Here is a 12,067-nt window from a genome sequence, read left to right on the forward strand (position 1 = left end):
TGACTTGTTTTGAAGTTGTTTAGAATAAATTTAGCTTCAGCTATAACTTGGTTGGGGGGGAGAGAATTATATGAAATTTATGTCAGTATGTGGAACAATAACTAGCTTGAAATGTATATACAGTGGTGCCTTGCAAGACGAAATTAATTCGTTCTGCGAGTTTTGTCGTCTTGCAATTTTTTTCGTCTTGCGAAGCACGGTGTCGGAAAAGTTTTGGAAAAGCTTCAAAAATCACCAAAGTCTTCAAAAACCTCAAAAAAGGCTACCACACCGCGTGCTATGAGTTGCTCCTTGAAGTCAAGTCGCAACTGTATTAACGGTTTTAAGAAAAAGGAAACAAACTTGCAAGACGTTTCCGTCTTGCGAAGCAAGCCCATAGGGAAAATCATCTTGCAAAGCAACTCAAAAAACCAAAAACCCTTTCGTCTAGCGAGTTTTCCGTCTTGCGAGGCATTCGTCTTGCGAGGTACCACTGTACTGAAAATATTTATTTGTGACCTATTAGTGAACTTGAATATTTATTTGTCAGACTTTAGAAACTCCTAGGATTTCTATTATAGTGATTAAGGCCAGGAAACAAAGGGCCATGGAATTAGTTTCTTTATTCTAGAGAATCTCTAGTTTGGTTTTCCTGGAACAACAGCTACAAATTATGTATGACATACTGCTGCCTGGCATATTGAATTGCATAAACAAATATCCAATTTTTGGCATAGAAACTGCTTTGGTTGCCCTGTATGATTACCTCTGTTGGGAGAAAGACAGGGGAAATGTGTCCCTGTTAATTCTCCTCTACCTCTCAGCAGATTTCAATACCATTGACAATGGTACCCTTCTGGAATGGCTTTCCAAATTAGGGGTGATGGATGTATATGTCCAGAGGGTGATGTTTGGAGAGTGTTATTTGACCCCATGGAGCCTACAATTTCGGGTTCCTCAGGATTCAATTTTATTCCCTGTGTAGTTTAACATCTGCATGAAACCTCTGAGTGGGGTCATCCAGTGCTTCAGAGTACGTTGTCAGCAATGTGCTGATGGCATCCAGCTATGCTCCTCCTTTACATCTGCATTTGAGAGGCAGTGGATGAACCAACAAACTGAAGTTAATCCTGACTTAAGAGTGTAGTTCCCTAGACCAGATGGATTGGATGTTGCCTGCTCTTTATGGGGTTACAGTCCCTCTGAAGGAGTTGGTACTCAGCTTGGGGGTCCTTGTGGATCCATTGTTGTCACTACAGGCTCAGGTGACCTCAGTGGCATGGAGCACCTTTCATCAGCTTTGGTGGTGGCTGAGCTGTGCCCCTATCTGGACAACGATAGTCTAACTTCTGTTTTCTGTGCTGGTAGCAGTTTGAAAGCACGTCAAAGTGCAAGTAGATAAATAGGTACCGCTCCGATGAAAAGGTAAATGGCGTTTCCATGCGCTGCTCTGGTTTGCCAGAAGTGGCTTAGTCATGCTAGCCACATAACTTGTATGCTGGCTCCCTCGGCCAGTAAAGCGAGATGAGCGCCTCAACCCCAGAGTCATCCGCAACTGGACCTAACGGTCAGGGGTCCCTTTACCTTAACCTTCAGGTTAGATTATTGCAATGCATTATACCTGGGGTATGAAGATAGTTCGGAATCCTCAGCTGGTGCATAATTCGGCAACCAGGTTGCTCACTGGGGCAAGACAGTTTGAGCATATAACACTGATCCTGCACCAACTGCACTGGCTGCTAGTTAGTTTCCAGGCTCAATTCAAAGTGTTTGTTTTGACCTATAAAGCCTTAAATGGCTCAGGACCACAGTGGCTCAAGGACTGCCTCTCCCCATATGGACCTACCCAGACCCTGTGATCATCCTCTGAGGCCCTTCTTTGTGTGCCTCCACTGTGAGAGTTCTGGAGGGTGGCAGCACAAGCACGGGTCTTTTCTGTAGTGGCTCCCTGCTTATTGAGTGCTCTCCCCAGGGAGGCTTGCCTGACACCTTCATTACATATCTTTAGGTGCTAGGCAAAAACATTCCTGTTCTCCCAGGCCTTTGGCCAATTAAACCATCTATTTTGAATTCTCGGGGGGTATTGTTTTTGTTTGTTATTATGGTATGCATTTTTGTGTTTTTTATACTATAAACTGTCCTGTGATCTTCACGGGAAGGGTGGTATTGAATTATTATTATTATTATTATTAGTAGTAGTAGTAGTAGTAGTAGTAGTTGTACCCCACCCATCTGACTGGGTTGCCCCAGCCACTCAGGGCAACATCATAAAACGTTAAACATTAAAAGCTTCCCAAGCCTTCAGATGTCTTCTAACAGTTGTATAGTAAAGGGTAGTTGGCCTCAATTCAAAGGAAAATTGGAAATTCCCTTGGGTAAATATAAGTTCCTGGTCAACCCTAAACTAGCTCTTTCGATCCTGCCCAGTAGATGTCACAGTGCTTCAGAACTTTTGTGTGCAGTGTGGTCCTCTTTTACTCCGTCCCTTAATAATTGCAACTATAAGATACAGGGGAGTAGTGTTGACTTTCTGTGACTCTTAACAGATACGGACCCCCCCTCCAATTCCCCCCCCTAGTGTTTATGTATGTAATGTGCTCTCCCCCCTACTCTTTTTTACATTCTCCCTGCCATCTGAGGTAACACAGAGGGAAGAAGATTAGTACAGAAGCACAGTTGGGCCTTAGAAATGAGAGGGTCCAGAACCCTTAAGTTGGATTAAAGGCTAACATTTATTATGACATAAGCTTTCTTGGATTAGCGTCTATTTAATCATATTCAAGGAATGTTATCCTCGAGTGACAGGTATAAATACTAATGGATGTAGAGAGAGGTTAAAAATTTGCACCCATGAGTTTCTTTTCCTGTCAACTAAGGATAATGTTCAATGCATCTGATAAATGGGACTCTTAATTCATGAAAGTTTATGCCATAATAAATTGGTTAGCCTTTAAAGTGCTGCAATATTCTTTGTTTAGATTAGAATGGACAAGAAAATATAAAGTAGGGTAGGGGAAGGAAGAAAAGCGTTGGGGACTGACCGATAATGTAAGAGATCATAGAGCAGCAGGTGCAACAAGACTCCTAATGTCATGTTACTGAATTCTGTAGTCATGTGTATATTATGTGTAAAGATTTGTTGGAAAGCTACTAAATTTCAGCATCTGTCTTAATTGCGGGGAATCCCTTTGCTACCTGTATTCTGCCTTTTAATCTGTCCTTTTAAACCTATTCTTATCTGAAAGATGTTCCATAGAATGTTGCTTGCCATTAAATTTCTGTTCATTTTTTCTATGCTGTGCTCTATTAAGATGAGATTAACGAGAACTGTATATTGTTGGAAGCATGAGCTACCACTTGTAGGCATTTTATGATATATTCTGCATTATTTCACCTTCCATTGATTATTAAGGAGCCTGGGGCAGCAAACAACAAGTTTAAAATCAATGAGAAAAATTAAATACTTGAATAAAATATTTACCAGGTAATTCCTAGTATAAATATTGGTAAAATGTTTTATTAGATTTTAAATATTCAGTTAATATCCTTGCATTCTTTTATCATGCTCGGTAAAAGTATAGCACTCCTAATTTGCTGAGCAAACTTGTTAGCAACAATGAAATTTCATTTATGACTGGTTACACACCCTTTTCATTTACTGCCATGCCCCCAATAGTGCATTAAATAAAGATACGGTTGCTTTCCAGGAACTCCATCTGCACATGAGACAAGCTGTGTAGAACATTTGTATATAGCTCTGTGTTCCATTTTATATTTAGTAGCTTTGTAGCTTTATGTTTAATATTTATAACCTCAGTAACATGTGAGTGAAGGGTTTTATGTATTAGTAGCATATATGTTTTATCCTAGACACATAAGAACTTGTTTTTCAAAGCTTGACTGTGAATAGAAGTCATTGCTGAGGCTTAGTTAATATCTCACTTAAATCTTATATTTTGTTTTACTTAAAAATAAGGTGTGACTTCTGGAAATGGAAAGAGAATTGTAAGCAAATATATAATCTACACATTGGACCTTAGCATAGATACAACCCTACTGGGCTCAATATTGCCTTACTTTTCAAGCCTTCTAATCCTTATTCTTTTATTATTGTTTCTTGTGATTACCAAAATCTTTAAAATCCATTTGAATGTTAGTCTTGCAATCATCTAAAATGTTATCTCCCTATTTGAAATGGTTCCACAACAGCTAATTAATAACTTGACCATTATTAATTTAATAGCAGTATATTAGTAAATATTTAACAACAGAGCTTATTAATATATTGTTGATTAATGAATCCTTTGCTGCCATTCTCCTCACTGAATGAGTTGTGAATTAGCAGAGGCTTTCCATACTGGAAGTCCAGCAGGGTACGGGTGTTCTTTAATTCCTCCTCCCCCCCTTCAACCTTCCCTACAATGTTCCACACTGTCCTGGAGGGTTCCCCAACCTTCTAGAACAGATACTTTACAAGTGTATTTAGCAGAGTTTGGGAAAATATTCCCCCATCCCCTCCCTTTGAGTTAGGCAATGCCTTCTCTGGATGGACAGTCATTTTGCGAGTGGGAGCGGAACATAGGATTTCACACTGTATTTAATAGAGTTTAAACCTGTTTAAGCATCTCTATTCATCTTCCTTGAATATAATTTGTTTTCCCCATTTTTCCCCCTTTGCGTATACTTTGCGTATACTTGTAAGGCCCGAGAAGATTAAAAGGATTTCAGATTTATTTCTAGAAGTTATAGAAAAATAACATATTCTTTGACAATGAAGAAATGTTTGGAATGTTTGTTTGTTTGAAATGAAGAAAGGTGGTTAATACTGTGGTTAATTCAGCCTTAAAAAAATAACTAAACAGAAGCCAGATATACGCATCCCAAACTTCTCATCCTCTTCCCGCCCACGTCACTGTAGTGTTATGCACACAATTCTACTGTCTCCTTAAGATGAGAGGGTTGTGGAGAGTGCATGCAACTATTACAATACTGCTCTACCATATCACTTGCTGTCTGGTATATAGCTTTAAATGGCCTGAAAGAGGAAAGACAGAAAAGATAGAGCGGTGTGGCAGAAGAATGGTTGGTGTAGCTGCAACTTGTCTACTCCCTTGGAAGCAATTGTTACTTGCTCCAGGTGAATTGGAAAATCCTCAAAGATTCTTCAGGAATAAAAGATTCTTTATATTTTAGGCAAAATAATAATAGTATTCATAACACTAAATGTTGGTCTTCTTTATTTTCTGATTTCATTGACATTTCGCTGCAAGACATATTATTTCTGACAACTTATTCTGAGGTTATTTATTTTTTTGGCAACACATTATTTTGTTAATTTTTCTTAACAGACAATGCAGGAAGCACTGAACAAAGTTCTCTTAACACCTTACCAATAGAAGAATAATTATAATTACAATTACCATTTTTCTCTGTAGCTTTTCATTTTTATTTTGGTTCAGTTAGCATAGCAAACTCTCCAGAAATTAATATATCCTAACAATTAACATATTCTAACAATAGATTCCAGAATTAAATAAATATTATTAAATTTTATAACACATCTATTGAATTGTAGTGTTTAAATCAAAGCAATTGTTGTTTTTGGACAATTGATCAGTTGCCTGCTTTGGATGGGGTTGCACTCACTTGAAAAGCAGGTTTGTAGTTGGGGTACTTCTGGATCCATCTTTGTCACTAGAGGCTCAGGTGACCTCAGTGGCTAGTGCTTTCTGCCAGCTTTGGCTGGTAAAAAAGCTACAGCTGTTTATGAACCAGGGTTGCCTGACCACTGTCATCCATGCACTGGTAACCTTTGAGCTGGATTACTCCAATTCACTTTTTGTGAGGCTGCTCTTGATGCTTGGTCCAGAAGCTGCAGCTGGGGCAGGATATTGCCAGCATGTTACCCCACTGTTGAAACAATTGCACTGGCTGACAATTAGCTACTGGACTAAGTTCAAGGTGGTGCTTTTGGTGTATACAGTAGACGCTCAGGTTGTGAACGTGATCTGTGCAGGAGGCACGTTCGCAACCCACAGCTCTGCATCTGCGCACGGGTCGTGATTCAGCGGTACTTCCGGGTTCGGCGCTGTATGCAACCCAAAATTGCACAACCTGAACATCTGTAACCCGAGGTATGGCTGTAAATTGCTATTCAGCTTGGGGCCAGGATATCTGAAATACGTCTCATCCTTTATATAACAAATTGACCCCCTGCACTCTACAGATGAAGATCTTATCAGATCCACACCATGTCAGAATAGGGCCTTCAGTGTTGTGGCACCTAGCCTTTGGAACTCCCTCCCCTTGATATTATTACTACTACTACTACTACTACTACTACTACTACTACTAGACAGGCACCATCTCTGTTCTCTTTTTGGCACCTCCTGAAGACCATACTCTTTTCAGTTGCCTTTTAAGCTGGGATCTTTCCCAATCTGTATCTGTATTGGATTTGTTTTAAATGTTTCTATTGTTTTATCAGTAGGTGTTTGCTGCCCTGGGCTCATTTGAGAGGAAGGTGGGAGATGGTGGTGGTGGTGATGATGATGATGACAGTTCTTAGGATGATCTCCTGTTAGCATAAAGTCAGCATAGAATGGACCCCCTGCTTTGGGGGTTGCTTTGGAGAGAAGCAGCATATTGAATTTTGATATTGAATATGGGCGGGGAAGATTTCCTTTTGACCATTCTTCTCTGGCTTGGTGCCCTTCAGATGGTGTTGGACTACAGCTCTCATCACCCCCAACCATTGGCCATTCTGGATGGGGCTGGTGGGAGTTGTATTCTAAAATATCTAGAGGGCACTAGGTTGGGGAAGGGTGTTTTGATCGTGATCTGCTTAAAAGTTCAATCCTGGTTTGTATAAGTAAATAATAATAATGTAATGCTAATGTTTTCATCCAGCCACTACTCCTTCCCCAAATACCTCTTTTTCATCTGTTCTTTGCTATATGCAGTCACAGCTGTTTAATTAAATCTTTTGACTACCTCACATCAAATATTATAAAAATAGAATGTTTCTAGAGATGTCAAAAAAGACCCCGCAGCATATTTATCATTCTAGACATTTCCTATACTGTTATAAAACTCCTGAAATTGAATAAAGCTTATCTCATGAGATCTGCAGAACACGGTAGGGCTTATTTGCACATCACTTTAAACCATAGTCAAACTAAATAATCTTTAAAATGTGGTCGTGCATCAAGCCAGAGGACACTGCTGAAATTCATGAGTTCATTCCATGCAGCACTTCACTCTACCACCTCTCCTGCTGGTGTCACGCTCCTGGTAGCAAATTGGTGGTTTAGCTTACTTTGAAATGAGTGGTAAGCCATGAACAAAATCAAGGTTTATTTGGAAAGAAACAAACCATGAACCAGGTTCAGACATTACACTAAACTAAGCCATTGCTTGCCTCCTGGCAGCACAGCAGCTGTAAGAGTGGGGGTGGAGCAAAGGACCCACAATTTTAGTGGTGTGCACTTTTCAGCTGCATGTTCACCTTTAAACCACAGTTTAGTTTTACTGTGGTTTACAGTGACATGTGCATCAGACCATAGTTAGTGGCTGCAATTACTCCTTTTTTAAAGTTCTAATAGATTTATTGTAATACAGTCATACCTCTGGTTGCTAACGTGATCTGTGCAAGAGGCACTTTTGCATACCGCAGCCTGAAGCACTGTGTCTGTGCACGCGTGTGACGTGATTCGGCACTTCTGTGCATGTGCGTGACATTTTGTGTTTCTGCGCATGCGCAAGCACCAAAACCCAGAAGTAACCCGTTCCGGTACTTCCACGTTTGGCGCGGTTCGCAACCCAAAAACGCGCAATCCGCAGCGTTCGTAACCTGAGGTATGACTGTACCAGTTTTGCTGTGTGTTGTTTTTAAAAAGAAGATTTGGGCTTGGACTTCAAATTTTCCGCCACCCCCAGCCTTGGCATAACTCTGATATTTGTATGAATGCAGACCCTTTTGAATGTGTATGTGTGCCCATGCACTGATGTGCATGTGCTTTCCTGTATTCTGTCAGAAGGATTTACTGGTCACATAGCTGTTTTCTTTCCTATCTACCTTCTTTCCTGCTGTTCTTCTCCATCCCTCCCTTCTGGGCTATGAAATGGGGAGGTGAATGAAGCTCCCAGTTAGCTCTTTGCTTTGAGCAACTAGATGCGCACATCTATCTTTGCTCTGTTTCCTACTCCTCTGAGTGCACTGGTACCTTTGAATATATTTATGTTGATGCTCTCTGAACCTAATTAGATGTCTTCCAACTTTCCAAGAGTTGCATCCAACATTAGTTCTATTCAGAGTAAAAACCAAAGAAATTCATGGACATGACTTAACTTAGGTTCATCAACTCTGAGTAGAACTAACATTGGATACAGCCCCATGTGAACAAATGCTCCTTTAAAATGGAGACAATAATCTACTTAATGTTTCAGGTTAATAATGTATTTTTCAGATAACTGCTATTGAAATTGATCTTAAACTCAAATATAAAAAGCTCATATATATGTATAGTGTGTGTGTGTGTGTTTTTCACACTTGATAATCAGTTCACTTTTGGACTTAAATTGTATTTATAGTAATTAAAGGTTCATATTTTTCTGCATTCATCAGATGTTTGTATAACTGTTTTTGTTTCTTCTTAGGAATCTGGGTAAAAATGGCTTATCTAACAGTAGCATTTTATTGGATAAATGTCCTCCTCCAAGACCACCACCACCTCCATATCCTCCCCTGCCAAAGGACAAGCTTAATCCACCTACACCTAGTATTTATGTAAGTATTGTTTAGACAGTTGTAAGAACATTTTGTTGCCTTTTAAAATAAAGGACTATATTCTGATCATGTTTTACTAGAAATACTCTTGCTATAATCCATAAAACCATTTAGATTTATAAAGGGCCTAGTACGCATCAAAACATTTTTCACAAAGCATATTGTCTTCTACCCACCTCCCAGTGCTGCATTTTAAACAGCTTTTCAAAGTGGTTTATAAAGCAAAATGACTTATTAAATGCAAATACTGTAAAGGGATAGGACTTCTGCTGAACAAAAAGAGCTCATCAGGCTCATGGCCACTAATTTAATACCTATTTTGGAAACCACCTGGAAATGCAGGTTTATAACATGAAATAAATCTTCGAGTGTCTATGTTTGTATGTGATATTAACTATGGTATAGCAGGCTGTGAACAAGCCTAGCTTCCTCCCACATCTGCGCATTCCCAGATCTGCCTCTCCTCCTTCCACACAGCCAGACGCAGAACTTTGGTTTACATTTACAATGGTTAGTTCAAACCATTCAGTTTCAAAAACCATGGTTCAAAGTGGGCTTGCTTTAAACTAGGGTTGTGGAACCTGTGGTCCTCCAGATGGTTTTCGACTCCAGCTGGCTGATCCAGCAAGCACTGTTTGTATTTAGGGATGATGGAACTTGTCCAACAACGTTTGGAGGGAACAGGTTCTCCACCCTTGCTTTACACTTACCATAGTTAATGTCAACTACAGTTTGTCATTACAAACCAAAAATAGAAGCAAAATATTATGTGAGCCTAATAGGACTCACGAAGCTGGACACATTTTGGTCCTAGAGAACCATAGTATAGCAGGATGTTACAAATGCAGTCATTGTATGCTTAACATTTTATATTCTGGAATTCAGATTATGTATCTCTTTGTTTCTGTCTCTGATAAATATTTCAGTTGCCAACATATTCCTATAACATACATACCCTTGTAACTTTCTAAATACTGCAATAAGTACTTTTTCTATAGCAACTAGGAAAAAACAACCACACACTAGAGAGCACACATCTTGAATCATTGCAGAACAATTGCATGATGAACTGCTACTGCTTTCTGCATATCATCTTAGTCAGTGCTTTTTTTCTGGGGGTACGCAGGGGTATGCATATCCCTAAACATTTTGTGAATCTTTGTACTTTTGTCCATTTACTGTATTTATTTTTTCTGATTTTCTTGAGTCAAAATGAGAGTACCCCTAAACATTTTTTTAGAAAAAAAGCACTGATCTAAGTATACTTCTTGAAGTATCCTTAGCAACCCATAAATAACTTCTAATGAGTAGCAATACCATGCCATGCTGCATGTAATTGTTAGGAAGCATTATGACAACGGACTGATACAACTCTGCATTCTATTTCCTTGCATTAATACTGAACTTTCTCTTTATTTTTTTAGTTGGAAAACAAGCGCGATGCTTTCTTCCCACCTTTACATCAGTTTTGTACAAATCCGAACAATCCTGTTACTGTAATACGTGGCCTTGCTGGAGCTCTTAAATTAGGTAAGTTTGAGTTAGAAAGATTTACTTTGTTTGGGCTGTATTGAACTAAGTCAAATGCAGAGTACGGCCATGGAAATTGGTTGACTTGTCTATTGATTTTTAAGGGTCTGCTTATGTATGATTTAATTGTGCATGGCCCTATATTTAGATATTTTTCTTTAATACAAATATTTACAAGTGGAGGTGCTCCTAAAGTACTTACAGATCACTTGGTCTGTGTATTTTTGTTTTCATATAGTTTATGGTAACATGTCTTTTAGTGGCCAATGCATAAAAAAGTAAAAATGTACTGAACTGGAACTGGTAAGGTATGTTCTACGAACTCAACTGCCTATCTAATTCTGCAAATTCAAACTGCTCAGTAATTTTTATTGATCTCTAACCAATACTGCAGTACACAGTTTTGGACTCTGGACTTACAGTGCTCTGCTCCCCGGCCTTTAGATGGTAATGTGTATTATGTCACTTATTTCAAAATATGGTGAGCCAGTTCTGCTGCACTGAGGGGCTCTTCTGCTGATTCTGCTGGGTAGGGTTCTGGACATATGCCACAGGTTTTGGTAGCTTTTTGCTTTGTGAAATCTACCATCCTTTTAAAGGAGATTTGGCTGAAGAAAGTTTTCTGAAAACCTGAAGCTGTTAAGCAGGTTTTGATTCAGCTGAGAAATGTTTATTGAATTGATCATGTATTAATGTGCTCATAGCTAGTACTGTCTAAAGCTTTAGCTTGCTTACTCATTTATCTCTGCTGTTCATGTAGCAGTAGTGCATGCAAAAGAGCTCTCAGTTTAAGTACATGCTTGTTCCCTAGATCTAGGACTCTTCTCTACCAAAACACTGGTAGAAGCTAATAACGAACACTTAGTAGAAGTAAGGACACAGCTATTACAACCATCGGATGAAAACTGGGACCCCACTGGAACAAAGAAAATATGGCGTTGTGAAAGCAGTAAATCTCAAACTACCATTGCTAAATATGCACAGTACCAGGCCTCTTCATTCCAGGAATCATTAAGGGTAAGTAGGGCATTATAATTTATTTGTCAATTAAGATCTGTTCCTGATCTGTATCATATAGGCACACTTAACTTTACTTCAAAAGCATAGGTTTTTGAGATACAGTAGAATATGTATAGTCATTTACAGCAGGATAACCAAGGTGGCTAAAATACCTTGTCGTTTGCAGTTAGGTCCTCCTTTGAGGTTATAAAACAAACATATATAACTATTCTAAGCATGATAAAAAGTTATTAACATTTTAGAAAATAAACATTCCTTACCTTTATAAGACAACCTAACGTTTGCTTGTTTGTTTGCTTGTTTGTCTATTAAATTTCTATATCACCCTTCATCCAAAGTTTACAAGGTGGTTTACAATATAAAACCACAAAAATGCATACAGTATGAACAAACAAAAACAACACCTCCCCCAGTATTTTTATATATTGAAAATGTTATTCTTAAATGTGGAGAAATCATGCTTGCTTGCACTGTTTTTATATTTGGTACAGAACAACCTGCAATCTGCTATAAGTTAGCAGTTGCATTCTGTTCGTTTTTATGCAGTTGCCACAACATTTACCATGTTGAGGAAGAAAACTCTGTTTGCCAAGTTGTTTCATGCTTTATGAAAACTATACCGGGGTGTGTGCCTGTGTTTCTAACTACTAATATCTAGCACAGTCTTGGAACATGGGCTGCCTTGAGAGAGCTTAAGAGGTATACAAACCCAGTAATATCAGTGGGCTGATGCACGTATAAGAGAAACAG

General features: G+C 38.9%; 1 protein-coding gene across 4 annotated transcripts in view; it reads left to right on the forward strand.

The window, feature by feature from the left end:
* KDM6A (lysine demethylase 6A) overlaps positions 1-12,067 on the forward strand; it is a 104,477-nt gene that overhangs the window by 71,913 nt on the left and 20,497 nt on the right. For all 4 annotated transcript variants that reach the window (XM_083498408.1, XM_083498410.1, XM_083498407.1 and 1 more), the window contains 3 exons: positions 8,638-8,767; positions 10,192-10,297; positions 11,109-11,314. In XM_083498408.1, the coding sequence (XP_083354534.1) occupies positions 8,638-8,767; positions 10,192-10,297; positions 11,109-11,314 (442 nt within the window). The remainder of the gene's footprint in view (positions 1-8,637; positions 8,768-10,191; positions 10,298-11,108; positions 11,315-12,067) is intronic.

Source organism: Podarcis liolepis, assembly GCF_965112155.1.
Source record: "Podarcis liolepis genome assembly, chromosome: 4".
Lineage (NCBI taxonomy): Eukaryota > Metazoa > Chordata > Lepidosauria > Squamata > Lacertidae > Podarcis > Podarcis liolepis.